The 17,342-nt window shown below is 42.6% G+C and overlaps 1 protein-coding gene across 1 annotated transcript in view; it reads right to left on the bottom strand.

Annotated features, from left to right (window-relative positions):
* The window catches only part of LOC126203440 (uncharacterized), an 83,579-nt gene extending 68,958 nt beyond the window's left edge, over positions 1–14,621 (bottom strand). The window contains exon 1 of the mRNA XM_049937758.1: positions 14,522–14,621. Within this exon, the coding sequence (XP_049793715.1) occupies positions 14,522–14,539 (18 nt within the window). The 5' untranslated portion in view covers positions 14,540–14,621. The remainder of the gene's footprint in view (positions 1–14,521) is intronic.
* Between the last annotated feature and the right edge of the window lie 2,721 nt (positions 14,622–17,342).

A 17,342-nucleotide genomic window follows, 5' to 3' on the forward strand; every position in this document is an offset into this window, starting at 1 on the left:
AAGCCTATCTGTTACGGATCCCACACTGGTGAGCAGTATTCAAACAGTTTCAAGTATGGGCGAACAACTGGGAGGCACGATGTTAGTCCAGAGTACGGCCTCACAACGGACCAGCCATAAAGGGCGTACGACTCACTCGTTGCACCACTGGCCTCCAAGGTCGCCCTATCGCGTGGTGTTCGATTTTGTGTGTTCGTGTGTGTGTTTTTGGCGGACTCTGTCTATGTGCCTTCGCTTCCAGCAATTCCGTGTAAACTGTGACGACGTCTAGCAGCAGCAGTGAATACAGTCACTCCAGAAATACAAAATTAATAGTTTCTCCGCGTGTTCCGCAACTGCTTGCTAATTTAATATAAAACCATTCTAGTTGCTGTTTAGGACTTTATTTGGTCAGCTACGTATTCGGCTTTGCTATTAAGCATTTTTCAAATGGTTCTGAAAACCACCATAACTATGATAGGTACATACACATGTACATAATAGAAGATGAAAAAGTAATACTTACATGTGAGTAACTATAAATAGAGCACAACATTTGCATTATAATTTACAGAAGCGACGTTCCCAATGATACGAGGTGCGGCTAGAAAAAAAACGGACTGATGCTGGAAAAAACATTTATTTACAATTATTTACAATTTCATGTTATCTCCTTCAATGTACTCTCCTCCTCGGTCTCTACACCGCTCCATACGAATTTTCCACTGTTCATAGCAATGCTGCAGATCATTTTCGGTAAGTCCATACATTACTTCCGTCGCTTTTTCTTTTACTGCTTCAACAGTCTCAAATCTAGTTCCTTTCAAAGCTGACTTGACTTTAGGGAAAAGAAAAAAGTCACAGGGGGCCAAATCAGGTGAGTAGGGTGGATGATCTAAGATGGGAATGTTGTGTTTTGCCAAAACCGTCTTCACTGACAACGCACTGTGAGCTGGGGCATTGTCATGGTGAAGGATCCATGACTTTTTTCTCCACAAATCGTTCCGTTTTCTCCGTACTCGCTCACGTAGCATAGCCAGGACGCTAATGTAGTAACGCTGATTCACTGTTTGTCCCTCTGGTACCCAATCAATGTGCACAATCCCTTTGATGTCAAAAAAAAAAAAAAAAAAAAACAATCATCATTGCCTTGAATTTCGATTTTGACATTCGTGCTTTTTTTGTCGTGGAGAACCAGGAGTTTTCCAATGCATCGATTGGCGTTTAGTTTCGGGATCGTAAGTAAAAAACCACGATTCATCGCAAGTAATAACATTTTGTAAGAAGGTGGGATCACTTTCAATGTTTTCCAGGATGTCAGAACAAATCATTCTTCGGCGTTCCTTCTGTTCAATTGTGAGACACTTTGGAACCATTTTTGAACACACTTTGTTCATGTTGAAACTTTCATGAAGAATCTGCCTAACACTTTCCTTGTCAACTCCTGTTAACTCAGACACTGCTCTGATTGTTAAACGGCGATCTTGTCGAACAAGTTTACCGATTTTTTCAATGTTTGCATCAGTTTTTGCTGACAATGGTCTGCCAGTGCGAGTGTCATCACTGGTGTCTTCGCGGCCATCTTTAAATCGTTTAAACCACTCAAACACTTGTGTTCGCGGTAAACAATCATCGCCGTACACTTGTTGTAACATTACAAACGTTTCACTTGCAGATTTTCCTAGTTTGAAACAAAATTTGATGTTAACACGCTGTTCTTTCTGTACACTCAACATTTTCCGACGCACAGACAAAACGTCAACTACTTAAAACAGACGCCACGGGCAGACTGAGTGCAGGAGGCAGATGAAACTCGAGCAGTAGGCGGAGCGAGAGTCACGTGACAGGCCACGCGACTTTCAGCCTTATTGCATTCGTTTTATTGTTTCACCAGTACTAGTCCGGTTTTTTTCTAGCCACACCTCGTATACTGAGAAATATGTGCGTCTCAAGACTGTATAATTCATTACATTGTAAGCATTTATTGGATTTAAGAAGTTTGGATTTAAGAAATTAACTGTCTAGCGTGCAAAAGTTGAGTTACAGGGAACTACAGAGGTCGGTAGCGTAGCTATGATGGGTCGTGGACTGCTTACAGAGCATATTAACAAACGTCTAGGTAAACGTCTAGATACAGTTAAGAATTTGTGGAATAACTTTAAAGAAGTAATCAATAACGTGGCGGCAGACATCCAGAATTAAAATTAAAAACAGTCCTGATCGCAATGTTGTTAAAATATTGTTTATTGGAGTGAGTGACAGGTTTCGACTCTATGAAAGAGTCATCTTCAGACTCCAGAGCGGTGGATGGACACTGCTAGATGTGTTCCGTCGACCCTCAGTTACACGAGCGTCGAGGGTCGACGTTTGCGTGTAAAAGATATGTCCTTGTAAAATCGAATGGTTCTTTTGAAACTAGAAACGTTATGGTCCTACCAGCGTATTAAATTTATCCCAAGGATGAATCATCTTGAAGCATCAAGTATTTTACAGGTGAAGACTGTCTATTCAGTCATCTTGCTTTCCTTAAATGTGATAGCACATTAGATACTGAGCTGCGTAGGTTAATAATGTAACATATAGATAACCATAGGCTCTCTCTAACCTGTTGGTTCATAAAGAAACAGACGACAGAAGGGCGAAAAGCTGGCTGCTTTAATTTAGGAAACGAAAGGTGAAAAGGGCCGGTTTGCCAGATATCATGTTAACAAATAGCGTGGCACAATGACTGTAGCTGCATTGTATTTCAAACAGACAAAAACACAATTGTCCCACGCATAAACAAAACTAAACAAAAAAGAAACATTGAATAGTTTACATCAATCAAAAGAAAACAGGATCTAACACATACAGGAGGAGGGTGAGTATTTCTCTTCCTGGCGCAGAGCTATCAATGGCACAGCAATCAGATTTTGTTCTGGTTATGTTGATGAATGTTACGCAGTTGCTTAAGCCAAGTATCAACGTGATCTGCGAGTAATTTGTTTTACGCAGAAACGAAGTAAATTTGATTTGGAGAGTATATTTCCAACTGAGTTTCGTCAGCCGGCCGGAGTGGCCGAGCGGTTCTAGGCGCTTCAGTCTGGAACCGTGCGACCGCTACGGTGGCAGGTCCGAATCCTGCCTCGGGCATGGATGTATGTGATGTCCTTAGGTTGGTTAGGTTTAAGTAAATGGTTCAAATGGCTCTGAGCACTATGGGACTTAACTTCTGAAGTCATCAGTCCCCTAGAACTAATTAAACCTAACTAACCTAAGGACATCACACACATCCATGCCCGAGGCAGGATTCGAACCTGAGACCGTAGCGGTCGAGCGGTTCCAGACTGTAGCGCCTAGAACCGCTGGGCCAATCCGGCCGGCAGGTTTAAGTAGTTCTAAGTTCTAGGGGACTGATGACCCCAGAAGTTAGGTCCCATAGTGCTCAGGGCCATTTGAACCATTTTAGAGTTTCGTCACAAGGTTTAGAAGAGCCGACGGCAACTTCAGACGAGAAACCTAGAAAAATGAATGCTATAATATTGGACTATTGCCAGCTAAGGATGCTCGAAATAACTAAAGAATTAACTGTGGGTAAGTGTCGAGCATTTGTTGTATGCTGAGGAAAACCAAATCTAAAAAGAATTTAGCGGCTATATTCGGAACGATTAAAATACAACCAGTGAATTTTGTTCGATTTTTTAAAGAGCCGTGGGTCCAGTTCTTGATTTCTATACCAAAATAGGAAAAGCTGAGTTCATTTACTGAAAATTTTATGACCGGTATTTTCTATTGTGCAAAAGGAATTATTTTCATCATATAAAGTTTCTGGACCAACTGGGTGGAAAACTCGTAGAAGTGGTCTGAACTTCAAAATTGAAAGTAATGACCGTCCATCAGAGGAACATATCTGTACACAATGATGTTTTGGCGGTGATACACTCGAGGTGGTTTTAAATACGAATTTGTTAGATATGGATGTTGTACATCTGATTTCGCACCATCTGACTTTCATTGCTTTACATTTAAAGAAAATGATGATTGGAAGCTCTTCAGTGGCCCTCGATTGGTGCTGTGGAGAACTTCCGAGCTGATACGTCGTATTTGAAATCCAGAGAATGGAATTCATTCAGTGTGCATTGACCTAAAAGGGGACTACCGTGAAAAACAAATGCGCTTTTAATCAAAAGAATTTTTCGCTTGACGCTGTATGTGTCCGACCAATAAAAGCATTTCCGCACCCGTTCATACCGATGAAGAGAATACGGCTTTGAGTAACCATGCTTAATGGCTGTCACTAACTTCTTTACATCTACATTTATATCTACATCTATACTCAGCAAATTTTTCCATCGTCCCAAGTATTAGGGTTTCATCCCATGCCATTCGTTTATGAAGCGCTGCAATAATTAGCCTAATTTTTTCGGCAGCGATGCGTCGGAGGTAGTGGTATATTTCTAGATTTCTCAGTAGCGGCTCTTGACACGGTGCAAATAGGCTTAAGCGGGATAGTTAACGTCTATACCCCATTTCAAGTGTCTCAGGATTTCCGTGACGCTCTCCTGTGTGTAAAATACACCTGTTATAATTCGCACTGCCCTTCTCTGTATACGTTCAATGTCCCCTATTAATTATATTTGGTATTGGTCGTGCTTTGCGTAAATATTTTGCTAGTAATCATGTGGACTGACTGAATTTCCCTAGTATGCTACCAATGAACCGAGACTTGGCCTATGTCATCACTGATTTCATATCCCAACAAACTGGTACACCAAGGTATCTATATGAGTTCCCCGATTCCAGTTATGACTCGTTGATATTATAATCATTTGCGAAGTGCATACTTTTACATTTTTGAACATTAAAGCGAGTTGCGAATCTTTGCACTGGTCTGAAATTTTGTCAAGTGTTGGCTGAATATTTGTGCAACATTTTTCAAATGATACTTCATCACGTGCAAAAATTCTGAGGTTACAAGTGAGTGATTTGAACGTCAGTGCTGGTGACAATATGACTCTTGTGTATACTATTATTTATATATATTTGACGGTGCTGGCGCTTATTTTGTGTTCAGCGTTTGACGATGCCACTATGGCTCCCGTGTATTAGATCATGTTTATATAAAACAGATCTGAAGATGGTTGCTATAGACCGAAACCGGTAGTCTGGTGACAAAAATTTGTGACCATAGACGTGAATAAAGAAAATTAATTCTATATTCGAGTCACTGTTCAATTCACGACCATGTCGCAGCTTGTGGCACGAGTAATATTTCCTTCCAGGCAATTAGTGCACAACATGAACGGAAAAGGTACCAACGCACTTCCTCGCTGCCAAGAAAGCCTCAAATCCTCAACCCAATCACAAATTTCGTTTGGTACTGCATATGATCGTACTTTCGTTAATAGGCGTTGAAGTCGTTCCGAGTCAAGTGGAATGTATGTTCAAGAAACACTACATCCTCCTGTCACTCTGATCCATGGTTTTCAGGACACCCACTGTTTAACTGGCAATGAAGTTAAAAAATTCCGTTATCGACACACATTCCTGAGCTAGTTCCACAATGGATAAACTACAATCAGCTAATGACTTCGTTTGTTTTAGGTAACGTCATTTAGACGATACTGAATCAGAGATGACGGAATAAGTAAATTGGATTCACAGCTGACTAACTACCAACATTACTTCTGCCGTCCGAAGAAAAAAAAAAAAACAATGGGAGGAAAGCACGAGTTGAGACTTGGGTTTCACAATAAATGTCTAAATGAGTGTTTAGAGCGTACGGAATTTACCCTCTCTTTGTCCTGGTCCCCCTTATATGTTAGACAGCCAACTGAAAGCCATCTAGTGACTTAGCAATAACTGTATCTCTCAATTTCTACTTACTTTAATTACACTAATGACTCGGTGAGCGAGCGGCCGCTAGAAAAGTAGAGCGGAGTGATATCCTACGACCTTGTCAACTGCTAGATGAAACTGTGCTTTCGAATCTAGTAACTGTGCAATTCCTTGTCAACTTGCTGGTGCGGTCAACATGTGAATGGTTAGGAACCATCATTTCACACCCACACAGTTGCAGGTTATACTTCGCAGAGACGTGGACGGTACATCGCGGAGCAACAACGAATGTTGTTCAGTCAAGCATTGAGGCAACTCCGGTAGTCATTTCTGAACTTTGGTTTCCTACAGACGAATCATAAGTGCTCATTTTCAACACCCCCACCTCTTTCCTTCAAGCAAATTTTTTGACGGAAAAAATTAGGGGTACAATGTTAAGGATCGCGGTTTGTCTATTTACTGCATTGGTTGTGGCAGTTTACTCAAATACGTCATAGGACGAAAGAGCCAGTGTCTGATTTACAATGAAGTATGCGCTTTCCCATCTCGACAGTGATACATGAAGTATCGAATAGACTAAGATCTGTTAATGATCTGGCTTTAGATTTAAATAACACTATTTGGACTTTATAGAATTCCACTCAGCAATGGCGCAAAAATTATATTGGATTCACAGCAGAATAGCTCCCCAAAGGACTTCAGCTTTCAGAAAATGAACAGAAGTTCGTACAGTTGCAGAGATTAACCTCTGTTTTACATCTACATACATAATCCGCAATCCACCAGAGGTGCGTTGCGGAGGGTACCTCGTACCACAACTAGCATCTTTCCCTGTTCCACTCCCAAACAGAACGAGGGAAAAATGACTGCCTATATGCCTCTGTACGAGCCCTAATCTCTCTTATCTCATCTTTGTGTTCTTTCCGAAAAATATAAGTTGGCGGCAGTAAAATTGTACTGCAGTCAGCCTCAAATGCTGGCTCTCTAAATTTCCTCGGTAGCTATTCACGAAAAGAACGCCTCCTTTCCTCCAGAGACTCCCACCCGAGTTCCTGAAGCACTTGCGTAACACTCGCGTGATGAGCAAACCTACCACCAGCCCGCCTCTGAATTGCTTCTATGTCCTCCCTCAATCCGACCTGACAGGGATCCCAAACACTCGAGCAGTACTCAAGAATAGGTCGTATTAGTGTTTTATAAGCGGTCTTCTTTGCAGATGAACCACATCTTCCAAAAATTTTACCAATGAACCGAAGACGACTATCCGCCTTCCCCACAACTGCCTTTACATGTTTGTCCCTCTTAATATCGTTCTACAATGTTACGCCCAAATATTTAATCGACGTGACTGTGTCAAGCGCTACACTACTAATAGAGTATTCAAACGTTACGGGATTCTTTTTCCTATTCATCTGCATTAATTTACATTTATCTATATTTAGAGTTAGCTGCCATTCTTTACACCAATCACAAATCATGTCCAAGTCAAAGTTTGGCCGCCTTTACCTTACTTAAGACACTTGTATACTGAGAGTATACATTGTACAAGGACATTAAAAAATTACTGCTTTATAAAACAGAGGCAGAATATTGAAATGAAACTATGTAATAATCACGGCTTCTGATTCGAAATTTATGTGAATCAAGAGTAAATAAACAAACCGTTTAATGTAAATGTGTTAATGATCTATTTGAATGGAAGACTGGAGATGGTCTAAAAGCAACATCCCGAAGGAACAAAAGGAACTATAGGGTTACAAGTTTTAAATGCGTATCAAGAGCACAGGAATGATTCGTTTGTGAGTACTTGAAGAAATTACGTCTGCATCTCCACCTCCATCATACTCCGAAAGCCACCTACTGGTGTGTGGCGGACGATAGTTCTGATGCCACTAACAGATGATCGCCCCCTACCCTATTCCACCCGCGAATGGCGCGTGGGAACTGGAATGAAGTTATTTGTATAAACTTCGGCAATACTAATTAAGGGGGGCTTTACCATTATTTGGACCGTGATCACTAATAACACGAATCCAGTGTCTGATCCAAATTCATCGCATTCGATTCAAAGTTAGTAAATATTGGTGCACAGGGTTTTAGAACGTAATTTGTTTCATTGTTGTGCCGCGAAAGAATTATGCAAATTGATGACAAACTGATACTCATACATGTATCGACAGCGCAGTTTCATCGCGCAGTTGGCAAGGATAATAAACAGAGGACGTGTCAATACCAGGTCATAACGTATTTGCGAATTTTGTACTCAGTTGGACAATAACTACACCTCGTGGACAGGCGTGCGTACAATATACGCAGATGTCAGCATTCGAAAGAGGAAGTTTAGTTGGGCTCAGTGATGGGTAAGTGAACCATGGCCGAATGCAGCGTCAGAAGGGAAGCAGTCGACCTGAAGAGACGACAGAACGAGAGGATCCAGCAATCGTCAGAGAGGCACTCAGAGCCCCGGTTTCTTAATTATCATCGATCCGACGTGCAACAGGTGCTTCAGTGATCACAAGGACCATATAGGCAGCTCACAGTAAGTGGGCTAAGCTTACGGCGCCCCGTACAGTGACTACCATTGGTCTCTGTAGAGTAAATAAGCCCGTTTGCAGTGTGTCGGGCACATTCCGCTTGGAATCTCATTGGTTAGAGGAGAATTGTCTTCAGTGATAAGTCCTGCGTCGAACTGACCCAAATGAGCAGCGGTGCGACACCAATCTGACTGTCACCCGCCCTACGCCAGGAGTGATGGTCTTGTGTGCCGTTTCATTTCATAGCTGGACTCCTTTTGTTGTCATCCGCGGCACCCTTACAGCACAGTGGTAAGTCGATGATGTTTTGTTACCCTTCATGGCAAGCCACCCTAGACCTACATTTCAGCAAGGTAATGCCTGTCCGCGCATGGCGAGAGTTTCTGCTGCTTGTCTTTGTGCTCGTCAAACCGTACCTTCGCCATTAGCGCACCGGGTCTCTCCCCATTTGAGAACGCTTAAAAATATTATGGGCAGGGCCCTCCGATGGTTTCGGGATTTTGACGATCTAACGCATCAATTGGACAGAATCTGGCACTATATTCCCGAGAAGCACATCCAACAACTCTATCAATCACTATGTAGCCGAATACCTGCTTGCATTAGTGCTATTGAGTTGCTCAATTTTTGAAGCTGTTTCTCTCGAATAAATCATTCAGTTTTTATGAAAGTGTGATAATTTTTTTATCTGTACATGTAAATCACATCTACCGCTTTTCTTTCCATTCGAATAATTTCTTCGTGACACCACATCTTAATGTTTTTAAAATTTTTTTTCTTAGCATGTATGTCGTACATGTGAAGCGTAGTACTTATATGAGCGAGGAGACTATTTCCGTTCACGACACGCTTTCAGCACGCGTCAGAGCTGGATTTTAAATCTTTACTACGCTGCTCGCCACATAGTGCGTGCGAAATTGCGTTCATTGCGTCAGTAGCTTTGTGTCCCAATCCTCCCTTTGTTCCTCCTAGCTCATCCTGGCTATCCGAAACTCTCGAAGGTATTGTCATCATGGTTGTTTCATGATATGTGTGACATATATGAGGAAGTAATTCGTATCTCGACTCATAGCGTGCATTCTCAAATCTTATGGCCAACTCTCCCCGCGAAACACTGTATCTTACCGTCAGTGCCCAGCGCGAGAGTTTGTTGACGATTTCTATCACGCCCTCACTTCTCAAGTATACCTGTCAAGAAACACAGATATCTTCTTTGATTGAAATGATGAAGATGAAGTCCCATAGTCCTTGACAGAGCGTAGGGGACGATGCGGGAGACCCGCACCGCTGCACTATGCATGATCCTAGCGGAGGTGGTTTGCCATTGCCTTCCTACGACCGTAATGGCGATGAATGATGATGATGAAGACGACACGACAACACCCAGTCAACTCGAGGCAGGTAAAAATCCCTGACCCCGCCGGGAATCGAACCCGGGACTCCGTGCTAGGGAAGCGAGAACGCTACCGCGAGACCACGAGCTCTTTGAAAAGTTCCTGTTTATTCTCTAATGGAAAGTGATTAGGATTCCGGGTGATGAAGATCTTTACACAATCGACTGGAGGACAGTATCGTGAGGTATCCCTTCCATAAGTTGATTACAATCCATTAGCAATCTTCCAATGAATCGCAATTAGAGAACTTCATTCCCACAAACGGGCTTCTGTGGGTGTTCCAAGTCCCCAGATATTTCAGGCTGTCTTTGATTCGAAGAGATCTATCGTCAAAAGGGGAATTCCATGAAAATGGAATCTTTGCGCCTCCACATTATATTTGGTTGCGCGTAGAGTCAGCTGCTAGTTTTTACATCAAACGTTGATTATCTCTTCGGATTTCTGCACTTATAAGTCTGCAGTTTCCATTTATACGATTACAAGTGCTCAAAGTTCCTGAAATTGTTTTCTTTCGGAAACGGTTAAAATTTTCGAAACAAGTTCCCTATAAGTGTTAGTATTCAAAGGAGAATTAGTAAGCTTGATGTTTATTATACAAAATTTATTTAGCTTCCGAGCTGCTAACGGTGTAATGTTGTAAAGTCTTTGCAAAGCTGTAGAAAAAGAAAACTACGTTGATGCAATGTTCGCTAATGTCTCCCAGGAAAAAAAATGTAAAAATGTCCATCAAGGTCGCATACACAGTTGCAAGATCTAGATAGGACAAGGAGCTAGTTGGAGCTCCATTATGCGATGGTTACTTGGCAGTACGGTAAGAACGGGCTGTCGTGCTAGTTAATCTCTCTCTCTCTCTCATTCTGCGCATTATTAGGAATAACTGACCGTAGAGTCATATCACTCTGTTAACCTTTCTAAGAGCTCTCATAATACCGTTAGAGGCAACAAAGTTGTTTCAGTGCTTACACAGTAAAGAGACGGAAGAAAGAAAAGAAACCCAGCACCACGCGAACAGCGGAATTTTCAGCCCCTATGAGTTTTGTCGTCTGTCGAGAGATAAATCTGTCGGACTGGCATATAGCAGATCCGTGTTCAAATCCTAATAGAGTCAAGCATTGGTGGAAGGGCTGGAACTGGAAACACTAAGTTTCGTGAGAGCAACTGAGGAGTTAATCGAATGAGCAGCAACCGTTCGAAGGAGTGATCAGCTGGTATAATATATTTTTTGAGTCTCTCCTCCTCCCGTTCTCTCAAATTTTATATATCCAGTAATTTTACGTCTGGAATCTGCTCTCCACACTTCGTTGGTGCTCTCTCGATGAGCTTGAAAAGAGATAGCGTCAACAGTGTTCCACTTGAAACGAAGTACACAATGCCAAGCTGTTCATCAACTCACCATTACAGAGTGATTGCGAAGTTTCCTTACTCTCTATACATTACATAGATGTTAATGAGTTGTTATTTCTTATTGTTGAAGGTGCTGATACAGTCCTACATCTAAACCACTGGCGATGAATCTACTTACAACATGGAGGTACGTATCGTAATGAGCACATGGTCTTACGAACAGTCCTATACAGAATAATCAATGAGAGGTAGCATGATTTCACTGCAAGGTTTCAGAAACCTTCCCCGCCAAAACCAACAGTTTTACGGTGGGAGAAAAAGTTCTTTGCAACTGGTTGCATAAAAGACAAGCCCGGCTCAGGACGACCACCAACACGACTGGGAACGTGTGTGGCGGCTGCAGCGTCTGTCGAACGTTCGCCAAAAACGTCCACTCGTAACCGGTCACAGGATTTGGGAGTTCCATACACCACATTACAAAAACATACGAAGAACTATTTGAAGTTAAAGACATTTAAACGTACGTTTGTAACTGGACTTAGTGGTAATGACGAGCAAAAACGTCATCACGCTTGTTGGGGAATGTTTGATAACTTTTCAACTTTTCCATCAGGAGGGAAGGTGTTTTCTCGGGCGATTGTGCAATGTACCACAGTGCAAAAGCGAGAAACGTTTATCTATGGAGTAAAGAAAACGCATATTTTTATCAAGATCTTGAACGCAACCAACCCCGTTTCATGAAATGGACTGCAGTGTCTGCAATCCACTTTATATGCCCATATTTCTTTGACGGTGCTGTGAATGACACAGCGTGTCTCACCATGTTACGTGATTGGTTTATTCCACTTCTGCAAGCTCGGGGTCTGCTCGGTCGTGTATGGTTCCAGCAGGATTGTACTATTACAGTTATTTTCAGATAAATGGACGTGATTCTATTTGGCTGCTAAGTCCTGAACTGTCATCTTGAGATAATGCGTTATGGTGGTTCATAAAACAGAAGGTTGTTGCCATACATTACGAGACAGTTGGCAAACTTATGAATGCTGTTCGGTGTGAATTTACTGCCACCACGCCATCAATGTTGAGGAGAATTTCACATCGTGCATAAAGCAGAACCATACTCGTTTGTGAAAACGGTGGTGCATACACAGACACCGCGAAACAAATAATAAAGAATAATCACACTAGCTCAAAGTTGTCCTCTGCCATGATTCCATATTAATACAATGCGACAATCTATGAATATGTGGACACGCGATAGGGGGTCACGGTACTTTATAATCACTCTGTATATTGAGGGAAATCATATGCAGAATGCACCATTTGCGACCACACGTTACTACTGTTACCAGAACAAGAAGATTGCCGAAGAGAACACGGCAAGTGCCATAACACGACTGTTCAGAAACTTCGCTCAGTAGAAGAGAAGTCATAATAAGCGAGCACGTGTCTCGGCTTATCCGTAGATACTCGACCGGTTCTGAGAAAAACGACGGTCAAAGTTTCCCGCTCAAATTAGATGTCTTTTAGGGGGCACCGAATGCAGCCCAACCCGTGGCACAGTGGTCTGCGACGCGACCGCTCACTGTTTGCGTCCTGTGTTCGAAACCCGATTATTTTTTTATTTATTTTTCCTTTTATGCACCCATTCCCGTAGAAGGTTGTTACACGAATGTTTCTTATCAAATTAGGGATGGATTGGCGTTATATGAATTGTAAAATTACAACTAGGTAATAGGGTCATATATTGATTAGATAATATACATGTTACCTATTTTCAGGGGTAAAAATCTTTTTAAATTTTCGGATTTCTATGTTTCATTCTCTTATCAATTATTAAATTTTATTTTTATGCTTATTCTGCAAAGATTTGATGCATTCTCTTGTATGATACTGCTCGTGAAATCATTAGAAACATATAAATTCCGACCAATACGTGCACCACGCGAAGGCAGGTTTGACACAGCGACATTTCCTATGAATCTCTCTCAGGAAAGAAACGTCGTTAATATTGCTGAAAATTTCTCGCGTCAGCAATAATTTAGCGGCAAACCACGCATAACGGCTCAATTTTCCAAAAACTGGCGCTTGCTATTAATTATAAATCAAGATGCACCACAGAAATTTCACCAGAAACAACTTCAAATAATTTTTCCATTATTTGTTGTCTTTTTACTTTTTAATTCATTCACCATACGATTGGCAGACGAATACGGAGAACCTTATTTCAGTATACATTGGAAGAGATTCGTGGATATGGGTAGGTACAGGAAAGGAAAAATTAAAAAATAATAGTCCGGTTTTGAACACTGAGTGCAAAAGAGTGAAGCTGCGAAGGTAATCAGTGAGCCGCCGCTTCCATTGAGCTATTCCTTGCTAAACTACTTATGAAGTATGAAATCAGAATTAAATCACTATGCTTAGCTGCATACAGGCGTTGATATACATCAACGTGGACAGATGAAATGTCTGCTCCGACCGGGAATCGAACCCAGGATCTCCTGCTTACATGGCAGACGACATTCTATCTAACTTTTTTTTAAATCTTATTTTGTTCTATATTGTTCGATGAATTTCTTCGTGGCGGACGTCCGATGACACTCGGTCAGGTTGTTCGTTGATCCATTCAGTCAGTTTTTTTATTACAGAGGGTAGCTAAACCCTCTGACCGAACACGCTGAGCTACCGTGCCGGCTATCCATCTGGGCCACCGAGGACGCAGAGGATAGCGCGACTCCAGGGACTTATCTCCGGCACGCCTCCCGTGAAACCCACATTCCCAACTTACTGTCCCGCACTATATTCATAGTGCCCATGGCCATTATACTCATTACTCGCGGCTTTTTGCCGATTGCCGTAAGAGTTCGGGGCACTGTTTGTGCACCGTATCGAAGAAGATGGTCAAATGGCCGATGAGCCTTATGTATAAATGAAGTACCTCGAAAACATTGACCGTCGGTTTCTTAGAAACGGTCGAGTATCTACGGATAAGCTGAGACACGCCTTCGCTTATTTTGATGCTTCTTCCACCGAGCGAAGCTTCTTGGAAATCGGGTTATGGCATTTTCCGTATTCTCCTCGCGAGTAACACTTTTCTTGTTTTCCTCCCACTGTCGGTGAAAGCGAAAATTGTAGTAAATACGTACTGCAACATATATATATATATCTGCCCCGGCCGGAACACACACACACACACACATATATATATATATATATATATATATATATATATATATATATATATATATATATATATATATATATATATATAAGATTGGCTTATGTTCCGGCCGCGGCAAATGTTGCACTGGATCTGATCGCGGAGGTACTTTTTTATGAGTACTGCCACACGTCGGCGCTTTTTCTAAGACTCTTCTGAACTACTAGTGGTGATAGAACACTTATTGACGGACACTCGGCACTATTTTAGACACAGACGCAGTCACTACTGACCTTGAGCGTGTTGTTCATGGCGAAGCCCCGCCGCGTAGCGTGCTCCTGGTCAGCTGAGGTGGAGGAAGTTGTGAGGTGAGCTGGCGAGTGGAGGCTGCGCTGAGCGAAGAGCGTTCGCCGGCGGCCGCGCGCCGCCCTCTTATAGGGGGAGCTGGGGGCGGCGAAAGTGAAACCAGAGCAGTGTGCGAGAGCAGACCGGTTCCCGGCAGCCTCGCTCCAGCCGAAGGCTGCGTGGCCGCCCGCCTGTCTGCCGTCTGGACCGCGCCGAGGGTCGACTGCGAACCTCCAAACGGCGCCACCCGCTGCTCAGCGCACCTAACGGCTTATAGCGCTCACTGTATAAGAGATAGACCGAATTCCTGTCGGTCAGCCCTTACATCTTGTTACTAACGAAACCGAACACAGCACAAGTTTCGAAAATAAATTAAATTTAGTGCATACACTACCCGCTCGAAAGTATCCAGACGCCTCCCTTCGCATTTACCACGGCTTGAACTCTGCTGGGAGCACTTTCAAGGAGGCGTCTGTATCTCTGTGGAGGAATGGTCGCCCATTCTTGCTCAAGAGCTGAAACCTGAGAAGGTAGTGATGTTGGACGCTGCAGTCTGAAGCGAATTCGACGTCCTAACTCTTCCCAACGGCGTTCCGCTCCGTACAGGTCAGAACTCTGGGTTGGAAAGTCCGATTCAGAACTGTTACTCTCCACAAATTTTTGCCACACACATGCTGCGTTATGGCGGTGTGCATCCTCCTGCTAATACAAGCAGTTGTCTCCGGAATGTTCTTCCACTATACTCAGTCCACAGTGCTGTGAGATATTCTCATATCATTCCACGGCTATAGACAGCTTTTCCTTAAGGGGACCACACCTTAACCACAAAAAATCCCTCACACCATAACGGCGTCTTCCCCAAATTTCACTGTTGGCTCTACAGCTGATGCCACGTAACGTTCTCCAGACCTTGGCCAAACCCAGACACTTCCATTGGACTGTACAAGGCTATAGCGTCATTCATCCCTCTATCTCGCGAAGAGACCATGAGGATAAAATCAGAGAGATCAGAGCCCACACAGAGGCATACCGAAAATCTTTTTCCACGAACAATACGAGACTGGAATAGAAGGGAGAACCGATAGAGGTACTCAAAGTACCCTCCGCCGCACACCGTCAGGTGGCTTGCGGAGTATGGATGTAGATCTAGATTTAGAGATCACTCTTTTCCAAACATACACCACGGTGGCGTCGCACTTTACATCACCTCAAGCATCCTTTAGAAATGACCGCAAAAATATGGTTCTCTCATGAGAAGCTTCTCGACGGTTGTACTCCCAGCTCACAGTCGCCGTGCTAGCTCGAATAATGGTAGCACTTCTAATGTCAGTGATTCGTTCCGCTGATCTCTTGCGACGTCTTACAAGCGCCCTCGACAATATTCGACGGCTACTGTCCGTCAGTACGCGACGTCTACCTGGATCTGACTTAAATGTGGTTCTTCCTTCCTGTCTACACTCCACAATAGTGTCATCGCCAACTTGGAGAGCTTTAGATTGGTTGAAAAGTCCAGGACGGATGTCCTACTTGCTCAGGTAACATCCAATTACTAGTCCACGTTCGCACTTACTGAGCTCTCCTGGTCACCCCATTCTGCTTCTACTGGCACCGCAAGGTGCTCTGTCTCCACGTATACGCTGTGCCTTTAGTGACATCTAGTGGCCAGTTTCGCGTAACATAGGGCTGCCTGCATGTTTTTGATGGTACGGTGTATATAAGCAAGTAAATACACTATTAATCGATTACGACGGAAACAGAAACTACTGCAAAATACCTAGGAAAAAGCACATGAAACGACTTAAAGGGGTCTCTCTTTCTCGTTATTGAGCCGATTCTGCATCTCCGAGACCCCATGAACTGAAGAACGTCAATTACTTCCGTCAAACACTGTTTATCGGAGACCTTACAGCTTGCAATTGTGGTGTCTTTTTTTTTTTTTTTTAATATTTAGATTTTGATTAAATTATTATTCTCTTGTGAAGATTCAGAAGTCTGTTGTGAGTTTTGCACCACTTCTTGGCGGGAAGAGCAAAGACTTTTCAAAAAACTTAAGTACTGTATGTGATAGTTTATATGCCACCTGAAATCGTTTGCACAAGGCGTAGCGTTCTCAAGATGAAGAACAGAGTTCGCATTTCCACTTAATTTATTTGTGTCGTGATCATGTTCGACCACGACCCGATATGAGACATAGCAACTACGAACAGAGAAACCTAAGGGACCAGACAGAGCTAGAAATTTTCTTTGCTATACTACTTCACACGTTAAAAGAAATTGGATTTAAATCACAAACGTTGCAACACTTGTTCACAATACGAGCAGCCCTTAGCGGCTTACAACTGTTCATGACGTCGCCTTTTCGGCTTAGATCTTTTTTAATATGTGACTTGTAAGTACTGCATCTTTTTCCAGCCAGTGCAAACTTTAATTTTATTAATGTATTGTATACCTAATATGTTTCAGAACAGTTAGTCTAATTCTGAAGACGACGCTCATAGTAGCGTCGAAACCTGGTCAATTTTGACTTAATATTTGTAACCGAGGGCTTATTTGTTCTAACACAAACAAGGTAAATGGCAATGCGCCTTCTGCCTTACCTACGACGTCTGCCAACATGCAGCTGGTCCCTGATAGCTGTATAAAATCTATAAAAACACCGTTATTTCTGTTGCCATTAATAGGAGATGGATAGCATGGAAATACATTAAGTAATAAGCAGGCACTGCAGCATTTGAGAGCGCAATAACCAATTTAATTACCTTAGTCAGT

This window comes from Schistocerca nitens, chromosome 9, assembly GCF_023898315.1.
Source record: "Schistocerca nitens isolate TAMUIC-IGC-003100 chromosome 9, iqSchNite1.1, whole genome shotgun sequence".
Lineage (NCBI taxonomy): Eukaryota > Metazoa > Arthropoda > Insecta > Orthoptera > Acrididae > Schistocerca > Schistocerca nitens.